The sequence below is a fragment of the Plectropomus leopardus genome, chromosome 4 (assembly GCF_026936395.1).
Source record: "Plectropomus leopardus strain MGB_pleo_1.0 chromosome 4, ASM2693639v1, whole genome shotgun sequence".
NCBI lineage: Eukaryota > Metazoa > Chordata > Actinopteri > Perciformes > Serranidae > Plectropomus > Plectropomus leopardus.
The window spans coordinates 22,712,035-22,737,150 of NC_142179.1; the positions used below are offsets into that span (position 1 = coordinate 22,712,035).

General features: G+C 39.8%; 1 protein-coding gene across 3 annotated transcripts in view; it reads right to left on the reverse strand.

Moving 5' to 3' along the window:
- The window catches only part of edil3a (EGF like and discoidin domains 3a), a 155,246-nt gene that overhangs the window by 86,746 nt on the left and 43,384 nt on the right, over window positions 1–25,116 (reverse strand). For all 3 annotated transcript variants that reach the window (XM_042488583.2, XM_042488582.2, XM_042488581.2), the window contains 2 exons: window positions 24,959–25,087; window positions 225–338 (listed from right to left, as the gene is read on the reverse strand). In XM_042488583.2, the coding sequence (XP_042344517.1) occupies window positions 225–338; window positions 24,959–25,087 (243 nt within the window). The remainder of the gene's footprint in view (window positions 1–224; window positions 339–24,958; window positions 25,088–25,116) is intronic.

A 25,116-nucleotide genomic window follows, 5' to 3' on the forward strand; every position in this document is an offset into this window, starting at 1 on the left:
ATTGCGTTCATGAGAATGAGATAGATGAGGTGACAATGACCTTGAACTTTAACCTTTAAAATCTAATCAGTTCATCACCGAGTCCAAAGGGATGTTTCTGAAAATATTCCCTCGAGGTGTTCTTAAGGTACTGCCTTCACAAGGATGGGATGTACATACATAAAGATGCATGGACAACCCAAAACGTGACTGTCGCAGGCATTAAAAGAAACAAGAGCACTTACTGTATTGGCAGTTCCTTCCCATGTACTCTCCTGGGCATTCGCAGGAATAGTTGGCAACCAGATCTGTGCAAATGCCCCCATTCTTGCAGGGGTCCCTCTCGCATTCGTTAATATCTGGAAGAGCCAAGAAACAAAAAAAGGTGCATTCATTCATTTGAAGCATTCATGATGTAGGCAATTAAAAAGACCGTATCCTCATTAGAATGCATTGGTCGGGAGCATGTATTGAATTTCTACTGTGTGTTACTTGATTCTCTCTGCCCATAGACGCTCGCACAAAGACACTCGCTTCTTGAAACTAATAAATCAAATAGCTCCTTGGGAGACCATTAATGCTAGACCACAGAACCAAATTTCGAGATGTTAAGAACAATTAACCTAGTGTACTTTCTTTGTAGCTTACATAATTATCAAACTTTTTACTGTACCATTCCTCATCAGTTCTACAAAGCTGTTGACTGCTGCAGCACTGTCAGTAAGGGCTTGCTAAATATTCTCAGTTTCTTCATTAAAGTATCACAGAAACATGAGAGCAACAGAATTATCGTCTGTTGTACAGCCACATTGACTCTGTAATTGCTCTCTGAAACAGCCTTTCTCTGACTGACTCATCTAACCAATTACAGAAGGTGATGGAGCCACAACTCCACCCATTACACCTATTTGCACTCTGTTCTGTTATAGGTACAGTTAAGGCAAATGGGATAGTTTACAAGGGAGAGGGGGACAGGGATAAACTTGTGAACAATTCTGAACAAATTTCTAATCATTTTCAAGCTTACCCAAGGCTGCTACAAGACTTTTAATCCTCTAAAACATACCATGAGTCGTCTGTGACTCATAGGTACATTTTGGCTTTATGAATATCTAACTAGGCCTGAGATTTGGAAAGCTTAAGAAAGTGAAACATGATTAAAGTCAGTATTTCACGGTGCTTCATCTCCCTGAGATTGTATCTACAATATCTATAATAGTCACTTGGGTACATTTTTAACATCCCAAAATATCTCTCCCTTTTTTTTTTTTTTAGGGAGTGTCCCAAATGCTCCGGAGAAACACAGTCATGGTCTTCACACATAATGGTCACTGAGGTACTGTGACTGGAAGCAGTGGGATCTTTAATCTGTAGCAAGGCAGAATAAAAAAATAGATTGAAATAAAAGGGAGGGAGAGAACACAGAAAGGGAGAGAAATGAGAAATGTTTCGTGATTCACCCAAAAATCCACATGGGACCCACGAGACAACTGTATTTGGGCGAAAAGATGTTTGATGTCATTGAGCTGTAAAACCTTTCCCAAAAGACAATAAAAAAAGTTGAGCAGGTTGAACTTGAAATACACATCTATTTTATTTTCATTTGTCTGGAATGCATGAGGATGCATTTTGTTTTATGTGTCTGCCTGGTCGTGTAGAGGGCTCTCTATATACAGTATATCATATACATAATCTTGAATTCCATCTAACACTGTGTTTTCATTTTATTTTTTTCATTGTGAGTACACAGCCGGCACACGCAAGACAGGGCCTGCTGTGTCTTTTAATATGGCTGCTTCATCCTGCTTCAGATATAGCTGATGATAGAGAAGCCACGTTGTTAATCCTTTGCTATACAGCCATTTTAGTGAAATATAGTTGGTGATAAATGAAACTGCACATGTAAAAAAACAGCAAAACCTCAGATTGTGATGCGAGTCAACTTGTATATAATAGGACATCATTTTCCAAGAGATTGAAGAAAATTGTTTTACTAGCCAGCATATCATTTTGTATCCTACAGAGCAGGACAAAAGAGCAGATTTTCACAGTTGGCACTAAAAACATTACTCTCAAAAGCCTGACTGCATCAACACACGCTGGACACAAAGTAGGTAGATCATACCCAAACTGCAGGGGCCACTCATCTTTAATTATAATGGAACGTGTAAATTATAACACGGAGAAGTAAATCGTATTTACCCAATTATTCTGAATGTCAAGCTGTGAAGATTCATACAAAAGACATTTATTTTGAGGGGTGTTGCCTTATTTTTGCTTTTTGCATTGCAGAGATTGTGACTGTCTGTTTTTGCACATCTATGTGAGGCTGTTTTTCAATATCTGTTTCTCAAGACATTTTCAAAACCATTTCAAAAAGCAATTCCAATGTGTAGTTGTTGCACAGTTCCCATCTCCCCAAAATTACATTATGGTTATATCTACATTGTCTACAGCCCACTGGGGAGCATGCAGTTGACTCCATGCAGTTTAAATTATGGAGACTTAACCTGTATGAGATAACTGGAGATATACTCTATAGATAATCGGGACTGAGGCTTAAAACTAAAGCTTAGGGAGGGACACAACAATGCCGTGATCTACACTAACAATAACAAGTCCATGACCTTTGCTAAATTATAATAAAGACTTAAATGTGAGAGGAAAAGAAGAATTCAATTCTCAAAATATCTTTTTTTAAAAGGAAAAAGTTTGTTCAAATATCATTTCATGAAATTTCTAAATCAGGTATGGGTCATAATTGATGTGGATTTGGGGGGGTGTGTTGGCACATTCTTACCGTTTGCTATAATCAGATGCAAACCATAAAGTAATCAGTTGATATTGTGCTTTTCCATAACTAATTTCAGCTTTACAAATGGATTGTTCCAGTTCATGACTATGACTGCTAAAATGAAAAATGCTTTAGAAACACACGGCTGTGATTTCATTATTACTGCTGCAATTAGTCACCTATTGTCATATGGGATGTCAGATGGACTAAAGAGGGCAACCCCCGACTGCAGCTCAAATAATTTGTCATTTATTAACTGCCAGTGGGAGAACGGTCAGAAGTGATACACTCAACATTGTCACTTAATGAACGCACAAAAAAACCCCACAAAGATGCTGGTGAAAGAAACACCATCTTAACCTGTAGGCTACAGGTTAAGATGTTTTAGCAAACAAGGAACTTACAGTGTCCTGTTGCTTTGTTGGACAAATACCTGTCATTGCTGATGCCCAATCTATCAGCCTTTTCTCCATCCAAAGCCAGCATACTACACCAACAACACACAGTAAGTCAACAATGTAATTTCCGCCAGCTTGCATGTTTTTATATGTAGCCTATTATACTCACTTTTCTCGAGCTCTGTTGTCAAATGCTAGAGATATCATTTTTGTTAGTGTAGCAGAGTTACTCTTCAAGTACTTAAGCTCATTGTAACAAAAATGATATTGCTGTCATAGTCTGCTCTGCCTCGCTCCTGTTGCTGTGGGATTTTTCCCACTTACTCCACCCAGCCACTCTGCCTCATCAGCCTCATCACCTCCACCTGGTGCTCCCAGCTGCTCTTCACCTCCAATCAAACCTGTATTTAAGCAGTCTCACTCCACTCACTCTTTTCCAGATTGTCTTTGCTCCCATGCCTGACCTTCCAGCACTCACTCTCTGACTGTTTTCCTGGTTTCGACTCTGTCTCCGACCACAAGTTTTGCCTGTGCACTCCCTGGTTCTTGTCTGCCTGTGGCTGTGCGGTGTTCTACTACTTTGGCTCTGACTAGAGAGATCGCCATTCTTCAGGCCGTCTTCAGAGCCTCCCGCTGAGCGTAACATCTTCCCCGTGTTAGTGCTGCTGGTGCTTACAGCTCTGATTGTACATCAATTCCCTGCCTGTCCTCGCTGATCCTGCTGCCTGCTCCTACTGGTCTTCTGCTCTGCTGCCTGCCTGCCTGTTGCCAACTCTGCTTCTTCCTTGACCACAAATCCTGCCTGCCCCTCTCTGAAGTCCCCACCTTTCCCACAAGCTCCCTACTGTAAGTGTTTCTGCAACATACCTGATACATTAACCTTCTAGTCCACATTTTCCCCACTTTAACTCTGAACTAACACCTGTGAACATGAACTCATCCCAGTCTCTCTACGAACTCTGCTCCACCCAAGAACGGATATCCGTCCCTGCTTACCTGCAACATGATTATACTCACCTTTGTTCCACTGAATCTGCCAAAAGACTATATTAAGGTCATTACCAACCACCCACCTGTTCTGTTGTACTGCAATTGGGTCCTACCACACCCCGTTACAATTTCTGGGAAGTGAGGGGAGGGGAAAGTGAGCATAATAGATCTTTTTTATTGTTTGTTTGTTTTTTTCTCATAACATAAGTTATTCTAGGGCCCAAAGGGTGAACTGTTTTGGCCCCATTTTGCCAGGAATGGTAAAGCACTTGGCACTTTCCACTGCCTCTGTGTGTTGCTCAACAAACATTCTCCTAAATGTTGTTGAAGAACTACATTGTTTGGCAGAAGAATTATTTGTGATCATTAAATTATTGCCTTTTTCTTTTTTTTGCTGTATGATAATTTTTACCAAAATTTCCAAGGTATGTTTAGTAATAGTTTTAAAGCAATAAGGCGCTTGAACATTTCAGAACAGCTGTAACAAGAACCCTTAGCTGTTCCCAAATTGCTATAAACCACAGCCTCTCATGGCTTATTCTTTAACCAGTCCTGTTTAAATTGTGACTCAGAATCATGCTTTCAGTGAATCCGTTTCCTCATGCTAACCTGTCATCTCTCTCATGCACCAGCCTCATCTGTAACTTTGATCTGCTAGAACAGGACAACCTGATATAATTACAAATCCAAAAACAGCCAGCATGACTAATACAAGAAACTATACTGACAACACAATATTAGCATAGAGATGAACAAACAAGCATTTGTCAGAAGGAAACATCTTGATTATTGGGAGGTTACTGCAATCAAGGGGGGATTATATTGTAATTAATTCCGGTTCAAGGGGCTGCATGATCCTGTTAAGAACTATTAACCTGAAAAATGCCAACTAGAGGCCGCCTCATGGAGAACAATATCCAGTTCTTATTAAACATTTTCAGTTTTTTTAAGACTCTAATCCTCAAGAACCACTTACTGTTAGCAACTGTGACAACAACAATAAAAATACTAATACAGTTATTAATCGGGTGCAGCATGCCCATATTAAACCTCATTCATGCATTTCCAGCAGAGTAATTTGTACAAGGGATATATTGGTCTTTACTAATTCCCTTAGTGGAACACTCAAACGGAAATATGATTTTATAGCCACTTGTGAACATTGAGATATAATGAATTCAATGCATTAACTGAGTGTAGACCCATCTGTGAATAAATGCTGTGGCATTAATGTGAACATCTTAGCATAAATGGCGCAAATGTTGCTGTAGAATTTAGCTGAGTAAGCTCTTGAGTAGAATAAGTGGAAAGTGAATAGCAAACCCTCTATAGAGATTATTAACTAAAATGTCGAGGGAGTAAGGAACCAAGAAAAAAAAAACACTGTATATCTACACATCTGTTAGCCATACTCACTTATACCTGAGGGCGCTAGGGGGTGAGAGGCAGGTATAGTTCACCAGTCAATCTCATGTAAAATAGCACAGAAAACAAACGATGCTCAGCTCATTCTGCACACAGCCTGATCCACTCTCATTCCAGCACTGCAATCACACAACTTAGATAAGTGATACTGTTGTTACCCTTTAAGTTCATATCCTGCTTGGCTGCCACCAGTACTCTGGGTTCAAATACAAAGGTGAGCCAAATGGGAAAGCCACTCAAATAGCCTGGAGCACAACATACCACAGAGAGACCAAAACACAGCTAGCCCATCTTACGATTTGCTTCCCTTTTATGAGAGGCCATCAGCCCCTGGGAGATCTGTGCGGGGAAAACTGAGACTTAAAAGCAGTGTATTGCAAGTAAATCAGGTGGGAGAAAAGGGATTACTTCAGGGAGTGCAGTTAATTCACCCGATAAAAACTAGAGAGGGGAGGCAATGAGACGCATGGAGAAGATTGGAGAGGCAGAAATTGTGAAAGGAAGAGAGGAGAAGGGTGAAAGAGAGAGAGATGTGCTATAGCCCAGTGGTCAGGTAAATAAACTGTGTTTACAAAACTTCTTTTACACAGTTAGAGGCGTGCATCCAAGGAGTTCCCCTCACTTCTAATTTTCAGAGTCTACCATTCTGCAATTAAGTAGGTCATTCAAGCCTTATGGTGAAACAGCATTTTGCAACCGATATCTGCAGTTTAATGTGGATGGTGCTATCTTGGTTATAACGATTTAACAAGCCAGTTTGAGTAAAGATTTCTACAGCGCATGGAGACAATAAAACTGCAAGGCGTACGATTTAATGTAATGCAACACACTGGCTCTCCAATAATACCACTTTAGCAGAGCTTATAATGTTCACTTTTTCTTGAAACCATGCCAGGGCGATGCTGATTCAACTGAGACTGTATTTAGTGGCATAAAATTGGATTGTACTGTCACTAGCAACAGATGAACAAATGATAGAGTTAAGTTTCTACTATATTTACTGATGGGCTAATGCGAACAGTGTTATGTTTCATTGTCAGTCCCTTGTAGATGTATTTCCTCATCAACCCCTTGAAACCCAGATCGACATTAGTTTTCTTGTGCTGCATTGAAATGACCTGACAATTAGCTTTTAAAAAAGGGGAAATATTTTTAATACATCAAAAAAACATCCAGAAAACTTTATGCATGATTATTATAACCATATATTCACAATTTTGTTATAGATAAAACCAATGTGTGTATATATATCTATATCTATATCTATCTCTCTCTCTCTCTCTCTCTCTCTCTCTCTCTATATATATCTATATATATATAGATATATATATATAAAAATGTATTTTGGAGGGTATTTTCGAGGTTATTTTCTTGTTTATTTGTTTTTACTTTTCTTTCTGCATATTACTTTCACTACTCAGGTACCGAAAATGCCTCTCATTGACCTCAATGTTGGGCTGTAACAATAAACTTAATATTTTAGCAATTCTATTGAAAACAACTTTCTTTTTCTGCTTTTTCTGCGTCTTTTCCTTTTTTACCACTAATGTTTTGCAAATGTTTAAGCCATGTCCTGGTAAGTTGCTCATTGCTTTCTATCCATGTTTTTGAAAAAAGTCAAACCAATTTTCTCAGGTTTCAAAGGGTTAATGAATATATTCATGATTTCATTGTGATTAAAAAAAAAAATTAAACAGTTGTTCTTGTGAAATAAATTAAGATTCATTAAAAGATTAATACCATATACTCTGTGTTACCATCATTAATATCATCATCACCATCTTAAACCCCTCACACAAAGACACAGCCTCCAGAAACTGAGGCTATGAACCCCAAAATAAATCTGCTCATCCTCTGGCCACACTCATCATGCTCTCATCGGTCCACTGGAACGTCTCGCTCCCTGGTTTTGCTCTTCTATTGCTCTCTAAAAAGTGTCTCAGTTGGACAATAATGAGAGCAATGAATAGTGCTATGTGTCAGGAAGGAGCGCCGGCTGTGAGTGCTAAATTGGCTACGGCGCGTCCAGAGAGCAGGAACAGACCTGCATCGGGAGGGGGTCACCTGTGACCTCTCCGCTGGGCTGCACTGACCTCTACAGTGCCTGCACCTGCTACAGCCACACAAACACACAGCCCGATGAATCTGTTTTCCAGTTCATTCAACAGTAAAGGTATTGTGTCAAATCTTGCACAATGGAGCCCATAAATGCGCCACAGAGATGAGAAAAAGAAGATGATGAAATTCCATCGTGTGTATTAAATCGTTTGTGCCTGTCTGAGTGTAAATCATTCTGCAGTAATTGGTGTTTGAGTACAAGAGGTCAGAGTACTGACACCAGCCAATGTCAGATAAGAGAGAATAAAAACAAAAACAGAAAAAAATATTGTAATGGTGGATTTCTGCTCTAAATGCACTTTTTCATTTTTATTTTATTAAATGACTTGATCATATGTTATTTTTTCTGTCCTATGGGTGGAGAATCTGAATGCGAGTAACCACCTTAAGTAAATATGTGAAGTTTTTCCAAGAAAAAAAACACAGATTTAATTTTTCTTCATGATTCAACTGGCAAAGTGATGCTTTAAACACATCACATAAATATATAATTTGTATATTTGTCATCGCTCCTCAAAATATCCCACATTTCTGAAGCATGTTTAGAAAACAGTATCTTCAAAACTTCCTGAGATAATTATTCTGTGCACATAACTTATCAGATGAATTTTAATATGCCTATATCATCGGAAAATTGACAACAATATTTCCCTATGTAAACAGGATTGACCAAGTCAAAAATCCTAAGAAAATGCCATCAGTCTGATATTTTGATATCTATATATTTGTTATATGACATCTTATGTTTACTTGAACAACTGTTTAAAAACAAAATATGTACATTAACAATATGATAAATAGACTGAAGCCTGCCTTGTGCTTCCTCCTTGCCTCAAAGTTTGCTATGCTTGTTGAAGAAAAGGGGGCGTAGCTCTACTGCAGTCCCCTTTAGATGATTTGGGAAAACAGTGATTGGCTCCTAGACATCCAGTCAACTAAGTCTGTGCATGTGAGTGATTTCAGATGGCAGCAATCATAAATCCCAACATCCTAGAAAAGTTATGTCAATTTAAACAGATAGGGGATCTGTTCAGGTTAAAAGTTATCTTTAAAAAGGATGAAAACAATGGCAGTATGCATGTCCTCTTGTTATCCTCAATAGGGGTCATAGGGAATTTGATTTATAAGGGCTGATTTGTTTAAAAAATACATATTTCTTTTTTCTATTCAGCTGGACTTAACTATATATGCAGTAGCATCAGAAAGCCTAAACTGGCCCCAAACAACAACATAAATCACACAAATTATTGAAATAAATGCCTGCTAATAGCCTGTAATCCTCTCAGTCTTGTAAAGCCCCCAAACTTAATTAGTAGAATGAAAGGTAATGTCCCAGCAGTATTGCCCCTACATCTCACCCACTTCCTTCATTAAATAACAGTCAGATGTTGAGTAAATCTGGGTAAAGCCTTCTTTTTCTTCTGCCAAGACACTGTAAGCCACACGATTGGAGGTTAGTCAAGACTTAACTTTCATGTGGAGATGTCTCATCGTGTTACATCTCTCCATCTGGACTCAGTTTAGCCCTCATGCACCGATTCCCCCTGGGGAAGTTTCATCTTATCTTATCTGTTCTTATGTCACAGAGCCAGTGAACCCTCACATGTTTGGTAAGCGAGCTGGTCCTCTTGACCTCTCTATCTAGGCAAGGAGCTCTGCTTTGACCTTTACGGTCAGCGATCGACAGAAATGAAGTGGACAACCCGGTTGTTTATGCCCGCCACATAATTAACCCCTGACCTTGACCACTCGTACATCCTTGGAAGTAATCATTCTTTTTTTTTTTTTTTACAGTGGAGAGGGTTTCCCCTGGGACAAGCTATACTGCTGATGCCCTGTGATTCATGTTGGTGTTACAAATGTTGGATATGATACAAAAAAAAATAAAAAATAAAAAAGATTGCAATCCATGGACACATACAATGGATTTATCATGGGTAAATATTGAAAAACACACTGCCAGTGATTTACGTTACTTGAGTGCTAGTCTGACATGTAGGAATGTATTTTATTAACTCATAACCTTTGTGAAACACATTTTTGTGTTAGAACCTCCCTTAATAAAATGCTCTGAGAATTTTATGTCTGATGATAAAGATCACTCTGAATATTTATCCACCTGATGGCCATATGGACAAATCAGTTCAAGGCTCATACATACTCTACTAGTGTTGTCATCCTGTGACCGCCAAGACTCATTTAAGGGAGCAGAATATTGTACATGATTCAATGTTTTGCACTCAATAATAATGTATTAACACTACGGGAACAATATAAACACAGTTTCTGTTGCAGTCTTGACAGAAATCAGCAAATCTTGTGCTATCTTGTTGTCCATTCCCTCTGTTATTAGTGTGCTGATCTATCCTGTGATGCACGCTTATTCATTTCTTTTGTGTATATTACTTTTCCCTTCTCATTTTTGGTTTTGATGTAACACAGAACCCACTCAAAAGGGCAGAGATAGAAGAGCCATCTGCTCACATCTCAGCGGGAAAGACAGGACACCTAAGGAGGCTGTATGTGCAGAGCGAAGGTTTTATTACCAGCAAAAGTCGGATGCATGCAATGTTTTCCCACCTGCATTTTATCACATCATATCTCATTTCCCCTGCCAGTATGTGTGCTCCGCATTCTTTTTTTTTTGTAATTGAATGTTCACATAAGCTTTAGTGTATACTGTAGACAAATTACACATGCATGAACATGTGTGTATGACCAAAGTCTTTTGATTTGACAGCCGCTGGTGTTAATGTCATGAGAGGCCATGTGTCCAACATTTTTTTTCTAGACTGAAAGCTGGGAGTGCTAGAGCAGTGTCTTTAGAGGGACAGCATATTTCCAGTTGATATGCTGTGGTTGCGTCTGGGTGCTACAACACAGAATATCCATGGGGGGAGAAATGTCAGCACAAGGTGGTGTACTTGCTTTGGCCTTGCTCTGGATATAGGGAAGGCTGTAGCACGTAGGGAGAGGGGACAGACCCACTGGTCTATGTGGCTATTTTCTATTGGTGTTGTTGATGGTTGTTTTCCTGGTATTTGTTTAATCTCTCCTCCACTTTGATCGAATGGCTGGGTCAAAAGTGAGAGCGGTAAGCACAGCGTTTTACTCATAGCTGAACACCTTTCAACTCTTGGCAGCCAGAAAAATGCCAAATGTGCTCAACTCAGTGCAGAACAGATGCTCAGCCCTTCGGTATCTGTAGCATAGTGTAAATACGCAGGGCTCCCATTACAAAGAATTTAATAAATATGCACATAATAGGAAAAAATTGGGAAAACAATATTAAATGGACACAAAACGCCACCAGGTAGAGTAGACTTTAGTTTATCCAGAAGTAACAGTCAACCAATCAATTCATTAAAGAAAAGGTAAAAATTAAGTCGTACAACAGACCTAGTGTATTCCAGTTTGGATAGTTCTATAATGCTACTGTACATAAAGAAGTGCCGACGCATCCTCAGAGCTGCAGCTTGGTATATGAGCAGCCTTGGATGTTGTATTTGACAGGTCCTGGTGCAGTGAAATGTGTCGAGTCCAGGCTACACAAGGCCAAGACGAGACCTGTCTCTCCAAGTTGAGTCAAAGATGGAAGATGGAACACGGAAACGCCTGTCTCCACTGTCAATCTATCCTGTCAATCTATCCTTGCCTAACCCATGCCACTGAAGTGACTATCACCACATGAAACAGGATTCCTTCCCAGAGTCTGATGGAGTCACACAACTAGTCTAAAGAGAGACTTAACAGCAACAGATGCAGCCTTGAAATGTGTTTTAGCAGTGATATGTCTCAGCCGCAGTCATACATAACAAGGCTTAGCACGAGTATTGATTTCACTGATTCCCTGTGCAGACATTTCTAAAACCTCCTCTTGCATGCAGGTTAGTTTTCACAGTGGTACATGCTGTATGTTCCAAGGGATATGATGATGCATGAATCTGTGAATTCAGGATTAAGAATACTGTTGGACGACGTGCTATTTGAAGTGGGATTAGCCCACTGAGAAGTTATTCGCAGCAGCACTCCAGAAGCCCTTGAAAAGGTATCTTAGGATGCATTGCAGAGAGGTTTTGAGTATCTGAGAAGAAAAACACTCATCATTTTGAAGACATGCAGACCGGGGGCTCTGCCGAAGCTGGGGTGTGCAGAATGTGAAGAGCCCTCAGCTCCGAGGCAGAATGACACTTGGAGGAAAGCCTTAAGTGTCATTTTAAGCTTACAGATGGAGCCTCCACAGCAGATGTGTGAGGGGAATACTTATCTACCTCGGGACAACTGAGTGTGATCCACAAGCTCTCTAACATCATCGAGGTACACTTACTAGAATGTTTAAGAGACACTCATATGGTATGAGATGCAAGAAAGTGGAGGAACGTGAGGGCCAAAGAGCAAGCAAGGACCTAATGTGGGGTTAATGTGGTGGAAAATATGGATATCAAGACATGTCTTATCTTACCTGACAACAGTATTTGACTATCCGATATGTTAACACACAACAAATATAAATACTATATATTATTTTTGACACTACTCACCGCCTAATTACATTTTGGGCTCTGACATCTAGACATACTCTGGACATTTTGGTTTAGCTTGTTAGCTGTTTGCTAATTAGCACTAAAAAGGGGTAAAAATGCAATGAACATGGCATCGGCTTTGAAGGTATTAAGACTTAATTCAATAGAAAAAAAGGATTTTGACCTGATAATGGTGATATATAAGATGTCAAGATATTACAATTCAAACCTCTGGAGAGCATGAAAAATGCACTAAATTTAATGTCAATCCATCCATTAGTTGTCAAGATATCTCAATGAAAATGTCAAGGGGAACACCAAAGTCATTAGAGTACATCATCTTGGAACCATGTCTGTACCACATTTAGTGACAATCCATGGAGTGAATTTTCACTGGATAAGTAAAAAGTCAATCAACGCCAATCAAATTTATCCTTGAGGGATCTTGGATATCTTTGGCAAATTGTATGACAATCCATCAAACAGTTCAAGATTTTTCAATCTGACCCACAAATGTCAACCTTATCATGGTGCGAGAAGAAGACTCAGGGGATTAACAAAGTCAGTAGGGTTCATCCTCTGATGACAAAATATAATGGCAATTCACCCCATGTTGTGAAGACTTTACAATCAAATAAATCAACATAAATATAAATAGATAAGAGGGTCTTAATAAATTCACTTTAAAATGTAATGTCTGAAGAAAAAGTTGCATCATGACCAAATATTTAAAATTGTATCCACTACAAAAAAAGGGTTTTTAATAAGGGTCAGACTCTGAATAAGTTATGCAGAGTTTAATATTGATAGTGCTGCAAAATTAAGATGCTTCAGCAGTTTCAACAGAAAGTAATTTCACACTGATTTTATTAATTCAATTCCTTGCTGACCCTCTCTCTGATCTGGCCTTATCTGTCTAGGAGAGATTCCTTGAATGGTTCCTTGAATTAAATTTTGGTTACAAAAAAAAGGTGCCATCATTCCCATTCATCGGCCATTCACACATCTATACCATTTTCTGCCACACTGAGTCATATTGATGATTAAATAAGAGGAGGAATTAAAATATAAGATCTCCATGCTGGACATCAGCGAAAATCCTGTGTTCAAAGCGCACATTCCCATGACCCAGCACATTGAAGTCAGTGTGTGGTAAAACAACACTGATGCTAATTTGGTTATACATTGGCCATACTTAATTAATGAAGCACTGTGTAGTTGAGCTGAACATTTATCAGTGCTCTGCTTTGGCTTGCAATGCCGGCTAGAAGCCCTGGGCAGGACTGAGTCTAGGCCTTTTTTGCCACCTGGGATTTGGAAATGCATCTCTCTTTATGCTTTGGCTATCTGCCAGCGGGTCCATCCTTACTGCAGAGGCGAGGAGGTGACAGCAAAGCTCAAGTGTCCAAGGGGCCTTACACAATTAAGCCCTGGTAACAGCTCGTTCTCTACAACTCCTCCACAGGAAGGATAAAGCAGGTGAATGGGTGCTTAGGGACTTGGAATAAGGGAGGGGAAAAAAGCAACCTAAATTGAACTAATACACCCACACTCCCTTTTTCTGGCAATTCTCATCTTATTATTTTCTTACTGTTTTTCTTCATAACATCTAAAGTACACATTTCCAAGGCTTTTGTTTCTCATCATTTTCTCCTTTTTTCTCCACCAGCATAACTGAAGGATTCTAGGCTTCAACAAAACCTCTCCTGAAGCACTTTTGACATTTGACATTTTTTCATGAGTGCTGGCCTTTCCCTAGAAGCCTAACAAGACTGCACTTTATGCCAGCAGTCTGACCACTTTATATAGCTTCCACTACCTAAAGGCATTTTTGCGCCATTATATTTGGTTTTAACAGCAAAGATGCATTGTGTAAAAAAAAACAAAAAAACTGTCCTGCCTGTGATTTTGCTAGCAAAGCACCAGCTTGCCAAAAAAAGAAAAGGTCATCTTACTGAAAGTGTCTTTCTACAGCAGTTTTTATTTGGTGGAATTTGCAGAACTGAGTGCTTACTGAAGGCATATGGAAAAGGTGATGCATCATTTTTATATTATCAATGATGAGTCAGAGTACTGACAGATAAGGGTGTGAGAGCATGCATGAGGCCAAGGCTGACGAGATCAGTGCCAAGCACAGATGGATCCTGGTAAATAGTGTCTGGTTACAGTCTATGTATTCAATAAACTTGAGGTAAAAAGGGTCAGTTTTGATCTGTCAAGCTCAAGGTGCTGTCTAGAAGGCTAAAGAAAATATCTGTGTCAGTGGCACAGGAAAAAAATGTGGCCCTAAACACCTATATTCTAGCTTGTTTCCCTAGCTTGTTATCCTAAATGCCCTCTGACAGAAGCCGGATAGGGTCAGCTCCTCCTGGGATGGAGACAGGGGCAGCAGGATACCCAAGAAAATAGACATTTGAAGTATAACACTGAACTTTGACCAGACCATCTTCACTTTGTGGATGCATGATCTCTCTCTCTCTCTCTCTCTCTCACACACACACACACACACACACACACACCATTGGCAACTTTCACCGTGCTGAGTCAAACTGTTCCACATTGATTTGCGTTTTCCATTACAAGTTTAAATGTGCTCAGTTGTGTGGGGTCGCACCCCAAATGGACCATCTCTGGAGTTGGGGAGTGGGTTGTACAATGTCAGATGGGCTTTGTCATCAGTATTTATGAACAAAAACAGAAGGGGTCAAAACAGTGTAGCATATTTCATGCTTGCAAATAATTGTATTTTTTATGCCACTTAAAAAGCTACCTGCTATTTTTAAGATGGAATATTTTCCCTCTTTTTACCCAATGCATGGGTTAATTTCATGAATCAATCAACACGCCTTCAACATCAATTTGAAATTTTTGACAATTCCATTTGTTTTTATTGGCTTTCTTGCGCGACATTTGCGATGGTTGAATCTTCAAGCGCTTGAAAAATGGATAGGAATTTCGACTGGATTATCTTATCGCAGATTTTCTGTTTCCACACTTAGAGAAAAAAGTGGTGGAGCATTGTTCCATTGCAGTAAACAGGCACTTTACCTAAGCCTCTGAGCCTTCCTGCATACATTCACAGAGTGCTGAGTGACGATAAACAAACTCTGACTTAATCCAATAGAACCCAATAGAAAACCCAACAAAAAACACAAGCAGGACAGCCGGAAAAATGTTAGCGTTGGTTCAAAAGCACAAATGCATCATTGGTTACAGACACACCTTTAAGCTGGTAGCCTACACTGGAGTGACACGCTGAGTCCAGCCGATTCAAGCCAAGCCACCACATAAGTACGTAAAAGGCCAAACAGTGAAAGTAAATTATAGTATACCATTTACCATGTAACATAAACTGTATTGCAGTTTGTAGATGGGCCTTGCTAAGTAGATCTATTGTTGCAACAGCTAATATCCATTAACTGCCTTTATACTCTTTATTCTACCTTGATTAAATTCTTAAGACATTTATTCAGTTGATTGTGTGGCCAAATATAAAATGCTTGCGTGGGAAAAAGGACAAAAATGTAAAGCGCGTGTGAAAAATTTGGTCCTGCTCCTTTGCAGCTTATACTATCTCATAGTCAACTGAAAGATGATTTCTTTACTGTGTATCCAGTAATGGTCATGGCTCAGTCGAGAGCTGAAAAACACTGCAAGATCATTTTATCACCCACCTACATATTCTGTATGTATGGAGAGGGCCCTTTGAGACACACTGCAAGGAGACATGAACAGTGTTGCCCTTCAACAATGTAGTGTGAGAGTACTGAGACTTTCCAATGAGATGATGCTCCAATAAAATGGTGAAACAAGATAATATATTGTATGAAATATATAAAGCAAGTGCTGCCAGACACCAGTGCTATATCAAGGTAATACGCCAGACACTACCACAATCTTGCCAGCTTTTCAAGATGCTAAAAATTAATCAATGTAAGGACGTTGCACATGTCAACCCAAAAGATGCAGCTGACTGGAAAAGGTGGGCATCCCTCATCTGGGATATCGAGTGGTGGAAACACCAAGCACATGCTCCCCAAATGCAGCCTACAGCTACACTGGGTAAGACAGAAAAAAATGTGGAAAGTGGCAGTGACGCATATCTCACTAAGACTGGCACCACAACACCACAACACAATGCCATGGGTACAGTAAATTCTTACAACTTCTGCAGTGGCACACAAGAAGTCCTGTAGGCATGCTGTACAACTTCCAGAACATAGGAAATTAATGCCTTTAACCATGACGCCTGTGTCCTTGCGGTATGTAGCCCTTTGTCAGGGCAACACAGTGTGGCAAACACACCTTTGCTAATGTTTTTGAGCCAGAAAAAAACATGTAAACAACATAAAGCAGTCAGTGTGGGCAAGAGTGTCTCCTACTTTGGATTCAGCTGAAATCTCCTTACCAGCAGAATGCAAACTCCCTGTTAGAATAAAATGCCAGACGCGTCTCCGCTAGCCCAACAATGGAAATAATTAAGCATCTTTGAAGTACACTGGCTAAATTCTAGAAACTGCAGACATCAGCTTCCACAATATTCATCAGAAGCAGTAAGAAAGGGAACAATTCATGTATGACATGCTAACAACTTGTTTTATACTTTCTTTGATTCTCATTCTTCTCCTCTGCAGCTGCTTTCTTATTAAATATCACATTAGTAGTGTTAAAGCCATTTAAGAAACCAGTGTCTTTCTAGACAAAACAGTAAATACATAAAAGTCCTTTAAAGGCCACATTTACACACCAGATTATGACTGAACTGCCACATAAATAGGTGCTCTGCTGTTTCCAGTGACACAAATGTGGGGCGCTTTGAAGAAAGAAAGAGCAAATGTTTAACTAAAACAACAGCTGGCCCACAAGCATATCCATCTTTCCATTTTGATCTTGCACAGAGTCCTGAGAGACACTCCGAGACACACTCACTGGCTCTCCATGAGTTGTTGATCATTGGCGTCTGACGGCTTGGCTGTGTGATTGTGGTCGCTTCTTTGGATGTTTGGTGGACTATGGACCCTTCCCCCAGGATTCTCTACACTCATCTCTTCCTGTAAATGCAGCTTTCTAGCCACAGACTGCGAGCAGTGGGTGGGCTGTGGGATTGTGAATGTAATGCTGAGAGGGTGTCTGGAAATGGCCTTGTCCTCCACACAGCTCTACATCACAGTAATGGAGCTGTGGGGAGAGCCTTGAGTCTGCTAGTGTTCACAAAAGCTCTGAAGGCACTTCAGGTAGTGGGGCACATTTTTAGTTCTGTGATACAATGATGACCTTGGGAAACTCTAGCAGGAGCAAATCTTTGCTCACAAGATAAACAGTGGAGGTTTTGTAAGAATTTCACCTTGGATACTATTTTGAACATAAGCTATATAAATACTATAGAATAGTTCTGTACTGATATGCTGCCACTACAGATGGTTAGTTTGAAATAATGCAACACAGTCACATAATGTAAGCTTTTGACCCAAAGAAAGAAGAGAGGATGAGCAGAAGGAGAAGGCCTAATTTTAAAAACAGGTATAAATTACTCTAAGAAAACAAACTGGCGTTAAACGTTACCCATGCTAATTTATGCATATAAAAATAAAAGTGGTGTGCAAATTAGCATAATTTCAGTGAAACTTCCCAACTCTTGTAACCCAGAGGCTGTTAAACCGAGGCAGATTTATACCTAATAGAACAGACCTCAGGCACTATGACTAAACCGATGCCTCTGTTTATTTTGAAAATAGGTTAACTTTCTGTGGACAAAGTACAGCTTCCACCCATTTACCATGGAAAAGTTTTTCTTTAATAAACTTTCTTTTGCTAACTTAAAGTCGTACTTAAATCAATCTTAATCCAGTTAGCTAAGCCTGCCCCAAAAACTTGTGAAGTGAAAATCCGCCCCTAAAACACAATTCAGCTATACTGCTTAAATGATCTAAGACAGTAAGTGGATTTCTGTACATGAGCAACTTTTCCCCAGAGCTATAAACAAAATAGCTACCGCACTTTGTGGAGCTTCACCGCTGAGATGAATAGGAAGCTGATATTTTGGACACAGTGGCAATTTGCTGGAAATATGGGTCCATTTTCTGGTTGAGAACTGTTATCCTTCCTACAAAAATAATTATGAACAGAAGGAACAAACAGATAGTAATTTAGTTCACATTTGGCACCCTCTGTACTGCCAGAGGAGCAGCGACAGCAGTGATGATGCTATCATTTTTGATGAGGTGTAAACTCTTGCAAAAACTGTTTCATGCTCATAGATGTTAATATAAAGGAAAACTTCACCCTCCAAAATTATCATTGGTATATGAATTACTCACCCAATGTTTTATAGAGTTCAGGAAAAAAACTTTGTTTCTCTCAAATGTGTCCATAGTGAACAAAGAATCCAATAATGGAAATAACTCTTAATGAATTAAAGACACAAGGGTCCATTCCTAACAATAACAAAACTATAGCAAAACATCCATTAAGATTTATCACAAAACTCGTGCAGTAAAATCCACATCTCGATTATTCATTGTTATGCTCAGCTCTTGAACAGTCTAGCATATACAGAGCATGTTTAAACTTATCTGTATGCAAGACTGTTAACGGAAATAAACATTATAGATTTAGCAGAATACATGTTTTTGGGAAGTAGGCCTACTGAGCATTCAATGGAACAAATAAGAATGGGATTATATGGCATTGTGATCTTTGCTGGAGTGATTTTACCCGTGCAGCCTAGCAGTGAGACGGAGATAACAACTGCCTCAATCACGGTGAGAGGGAGCATAAAACCACAAGCCCACCAATCTCTCCCCACCCCGCCCTGCTGTCCTCTCTCAGTGGCCTCCACAGGAGCAGTGGAAGATATGCTGGCTAACAAGCGCTCCCTCCCTCCCTCCCCCTGCCATCACAACAAACCCAAGATCCGCTGTTACAAAGTCACCTCCTGTGAGGCAGTGGCAGGTTTGAGAAGGGCAAGTCATTTCTCGCATGAAGAGGTGCAGGTAACCACTTGGAGGTGTGCTGGTAAAGTGAAGTGGTGGGTGTTCACAGGGGCGGAGGAGGTGCCGGGGAAAACTGCCAGACCTCTGCCTCTGCCTTGTACCTGACAAATAGAGTCTATTGTTGTAGTCAAATGTTTAACGGTTAAAATGTACATAAGCACTGTCCTTTTGTTGCTCATTCATGCCGCCTCGGGCTGCAGTGCTATTGTCTATGCCGTCATCGTGCCCATACACAGTAAACTGAGCACAAACAGATGCCAGTGGAAAATAAGTCAGATCTCTATTGCTCTTGCTCACGCTCCATAAAAACCCACAAGAAGGCGAGGAGTCAGAGGGCCTGATGAAATATTAGAGAGGAAAAAATAAACAAGAAAAAAAATATAGGAGCTACTGGATACCTCCTTTCCAGCTGAAAAATGCACTTAACAGGTCACTAATGCAGCCCTAAATGTGGTATCAAGGGTAAGCACAGAGCGAGTCCTTATGGAGTCGCTCTCTTTCTCTTCTGCTGATGAAAGGCAGTGTGTGATCTGCCCCAGGTGAATTGACAAACAGTAATGGCTCCTTGCGGCTTTACATCGGGCCACGGCCATAAACACTGGCTGATTATCCTGTGGCAAGGAGCTGTGGAGGCAGCAGGGCTAATACAGCATGATAGCAACTGTCAATACATGATCAAATACAGGACCACAGTTTAAAAAAAGATCTCACACATCCTACATTTAGCCTCAATCAATCCTGCTAAACCGGTGTGTTTCAGAAAGAAAGGCAAAGACATGTATTGATCAAAGAGCGAGATAGAATCTCCTCCAAGGACTCGCAGGTCGTGAAAAGAAAAATAGAGTTTGACAATGCCTGTGTACATTTGCGCATATGTAACCACCAGCCTGAACACACTGGCTCATACTATCTGGAAACACTTTTAACTTTCTCTGTGATTGCCAGTGAGCTCAACATACAGTCTCCCTGAGTGAGAGCTTAAAGGAGTAAGACAAAAACCAACATCTCTGAGAGGGAGTAAAGAAGAAGAAGCTGCAGAAAATTGTGATCAAGAGCTCCTGCTCAAAGAGAAAAGCAGGTGACATATCTTCATCTAATCTGCCAAATTTCAAAGCTGTGATTTACTTTTACTGCTTAAAACTAAATTAAAATATTACACATGACTGTTTACAGTGAGACATTTACAGCAAATTTCTGTGCAGAAAAATAAAACACAGCCCCAATAAAAATCCTTTATACTTCATTTGTCCTTGACAGGCTGAGAATGTGTGCCCTAAAAAAATCTGCAACCTCATGACGACTGAGGCAATCAGTCCCAATCTTCACACTGTGACAGGTCATTACAATGTTTGGCTACTTGCCCAATAACAAGGCACTTGTTCTCTTGTCACCACAGGGACGTGACGCCACACTATTTGAAAGATGAATGACTGTGTGATAATAAGGCCTCTAATAATAAAAACCGTGACATTAGCCCCATATTAACCCCGTCTTATTTGTCGGCGGTAAGACTTTGAAACTGATTTCAAACTCACATTTTCTCTGATTATCATTTCAAAAGTAAAACCTTAAGGGGGACCTTTTATACTTTTCCTCATTTTCTGTCATATATTATGTTCTAATGCTGGATGTTCATATTAAAGGTGGCCAAAGTTTCATATTATGAGATTAATTTATGTAAGAGTAATTCATGTGAACACAAACCTCTCAAACCATTTTCAATACTCTATTTACAACTGACTTTTTTAACTTCAAAGACAAGCTGACACCAGTAAACAGCTGATTCTTTATATGGTCTTTTGCTCCAAGCATGCTATACTGCAAGTATTTACATTACCAAGCCTACACTGCTACATGTCGCAACACACTAACGCCGGGGAAACATGGAATATCAGTTGCCGATGCTGTTAATTTCTCCAGAATTTTGGACTATATTCGTGCTGGAACAGGTCTGGTTGTGAAGCTTTTTCTTTAACAGCTTTTATTGTTGATCCTTCATTGTAGAAAGTGCCACTAATGTCCGTAACAGTCATTCCCCAGCTACAGACACTGAGATGTGGAAGAGACAGAAATGAAAACCAATCAGCAGACTGGGTTTTTTTCGGGAGGGGGGCTTAAAGAGACAGGTGCTAGAATGGAGTGTCTCAGAAATGGTAAAATACATTTTTTTTTTTTTTTAAATTAAAAATTATTTGTTGTTTGATAGGGTTGCCCCTTGAAAGATGGAGATTCAAATCATCAGTCAGAAAGCCCTCAGAAAACCGAGATTGCTTCAAGTCGAGCAGTGCTTTTTTTCTTTTCATTTGCTAGTCACTGTGTTTTGCAGTATGCTTGTGGGGACGTTTTGTTCCCCAATCTTCGGTGCGGAGTGAGTGCTCTTGACTTTGGCACTACTCTTAAGAAGAGGCTGCAGCTGAGGCGATGAAGCGGCACAGAGGAAGAGACTCTGCACTGTAAGGCTCTGAGATAACATTGTCTTCTCTCTTCTGCTTAGAAATGGTAAATTTACAGCTCACAGCAACTTATATGACACAGTCTCTGGCCTTTGTGTGATATCTAGTGATGGCAAAAAATGTAGATCTGTTCTTAGTGCCATTAGCTTGTTACATGAATGCCGCTGTCACACTGGACGTCCAGCTGAACCTGTACAAACCTTCAAACTTCATATGGAAATAAATAAATAACTATTTTAAATATTCGTATATAACAGCCAAATCTGATTCAACTGACACAATTCTGGCCCAGGTAAAGCCCTATTGTTTGACCATGAAGGCAAGTAAACATGTATTTTGAGTTTTTACAAGAACAAGTTTAAATCTGTAAATAAGCATAATAGGTCCCCTTTATTTCAATGCTCTGACCAATTCAGTACAAGCACATTATTAATGCAACATGCAAAAGCAAACAGAAAAACCTGTGAGATTTAGTTACGGAAAAAGTGGCAAAGATAAATCAAACTGATGAAACATTTACTTTTAATGGCTGCTGTGACTGCACACTGCCAGCACCTTCAGCTGTGATTATCTGACGCCTGCTCTGAATGTAGAAATCACAACACTTTAAGTTCAGTCTTGATGGCTGTGTGCTAAAAAAAAACCCCAAACAGCCCAAAACAAAGCAGTCGACAACTTGAAATGCATACAGTATCTGCCCATCAAAGACGTCTGAAATAGCTTGTACTTGTCCTAGCTGTCCATGTGCGACATCATTCCAGGCTGTGCTTCATAAAACCCGTTTAACAGGCAGAATATGTAGTACATGTATTTAGGATAACATTCAAAGGTGTGAAATTGGATTTGGCACTGAGAGAGCACGGAGATAGAAAGAGCAACACTAAAAATCCTGGGCCGGCCCACACGTAAGTTATCTATACATCTGTTAAGTAAACATTATGTATAAAACCAAACATTGATGTGGGCCAGCACTGATATAAAACACTGGATTAGATAGAGCATAACTGCATTTAATTGCATCCTGATTCCGATTTAAAGATGTACGCACTTCCAAGCACTGGACATTCTGTTATTACAGCTGTGAACCTATTATAAGAAGGGCTAATAAATATGTTGATAAATTCCTCATATTCACAGATGCAGTACCAAAAAGTTCTGAACAAGTTTGAGCTGCCATCAGCAGTCGAAAGAGGTGCATCATTATGTACCCATGAAATTGCGCGATATTCATTAAAATAACAGACATAAGGACAGATTGTTCAGCAGGATTAAAACGCCCCTTGTTTTTGTGTTGTCTGGTTTCTTACAGATTTCTCAGCCAATTTTTTCCCCCTCATTTTTTATCCTCTTCAATGAGCTTGTCATCCATTAAAAGGCAACGCCATACCATAACAAAGCATGCTAAGCTGCCATTCTAAAGGAACAATTGCTTATATGCCTTTATCATATAATTGCAGGAATTATCCAGACACTAGATTTGATTAGTAATGTCTTCAGATAGAAAATTCTTCCTCTTTTTCCCTCTGTCTCTCTCACACCCACTCTCTTCCATTCAACTGTAATGACGGCAAGGGAAATTGGCAGACATTAATGTGTATTCAGCCCATATCGAATCAGTTTCTCACCACCCTAAGGGCTTAATAGGAAACAATAACTGAATTATGACATGAACATTAGCCAATTGCTCACCATTCTGGCTGGAGACATACACAATGACATAGCATTGATATAGCGACTTCTCTATTTCATTGCATGTTTTGTGAGTTTTCATTAAATAGGAAAAAATGGATAAATAAATTATGACTTACTGTGCATTGACTTATCTTTTTCTTTTTACCACTAAATCACTGTCTTCTTTAACCTTGGTGTAAGTGTGGCAGAGTTAGGAGACATATAAATGGTTTCCTTGGTTAACGTCTCTCTTTCTCTCCGCATGTTTATCCCTCTTCCTCTATTAAACCAATAATGATCCATCTCGCCACACAGTTTGCACCATGATACATTAAATCCATTACTTAGAAGCACACCTGCGATGAAATGAAGGACAACTGTGCTGTGCAGGCTAATGCAATGCTCAGCCAAGCACACACACAGACAGGGCAGCCACAGGACTTGGCCTTTATATCATATTGCAGGATTTAGCAAGATTTAGCACTTACAGATGAAGACCTACATGCTGTTTCCAAATCCTTGGTTCAATGCAAAATGCACAAGGTTTTTTAAGGCGAGATAATAATGTCAAGATTTGAAGCTATACCTGTGTATTTCCACTGCTGGCTTATGTTGGTTCCACCTGTTTTCTATTTCAGATTAATTAACATGTTACCTAGGTTTTACTTCCTGCCAGACTTTTTCTAGTAAGTGGTGTTGGAAGTGATACTGACATAAGCAAGCCTCGACGCTGCTGTGAAACTGACTTCAAAACTGCTGAGAACAGTCAAAAAAGGGAGACAGACGGCCTCAGAAGGAAATAAAAAGTAACTTGACTTTCTGAAATATCAAAACAGCTCACTCTGTCTGCTCCTTGTTGTTGCCGTGAACAGTTATAAAATCAAACAGCTCTGTTGTCTGTTGTGGAGATTCAGGAGGAAGTCTGGGAAAAGCTTTGCAGCAATAATCAATGGACAAGAAAAGCAATGTTGCTGATTTCCCAAGACTTTCTACTTTCTGTCTGATGTCCTCAATAACATCAAAATACACTAGTAAGAACTCTAATTATCATGTTGCAAAGCCAGCAGACGACTCACACAGTTGCAGTGACACTTGCATGGTGTCCATGTAATAGTTTCAAGTGCTGGTCACACCCACATTCACTTGCACCTCACATTGGGGATTACCCTTGTGCCCAGTTTTAGGGCGTTAGAAGCTTAAGAGTTCAGAAGGCCGTTTAAAGATAGAGCATAAATTGTTCTGGGCCTGAGAACAATGCCCCTGGACTAACGTGAAGTATTATCTCATAGGCAGCAAAAACCTTCTGACACTAACCTTTATTAAGAGCATGCTCAACAAAAGAAAGCCAGTTCAGCATTTTCTTTTCTCTAGCAAACCCACTATCATTTTGCTGAACTTGTCCTTTCAACAGCGATTTACTTCCTGTCAGCTGTTCGACATTTATTCACCGCTCAAGGTCGTTATTTGCGTTGAGAAAGTCTGACAGATCAAACAGACAATTCTTACTTCATGGAAATGTGGTAATGGAAGACAGGGATTGTCAAAAAAAACCTAGAAACTCTTGATTTTGTAAGAAGTGCTTCAAAGTCTTTAAGAAAGTGGTGGTCCAACTCACTGTGTTGGCAGTGAACTCCACTAAAGCCTGGTGGACACTTGCAGACGTAACCAATGAAGGTGTCGCCCCTGTAGGTCTCGCTGATCTCACATGTTCCTCTGTTGTGGCAAGGGTTTGGATGGCAGGGACCTGTGTGGGGAAAAGGGAGAAAAACACTG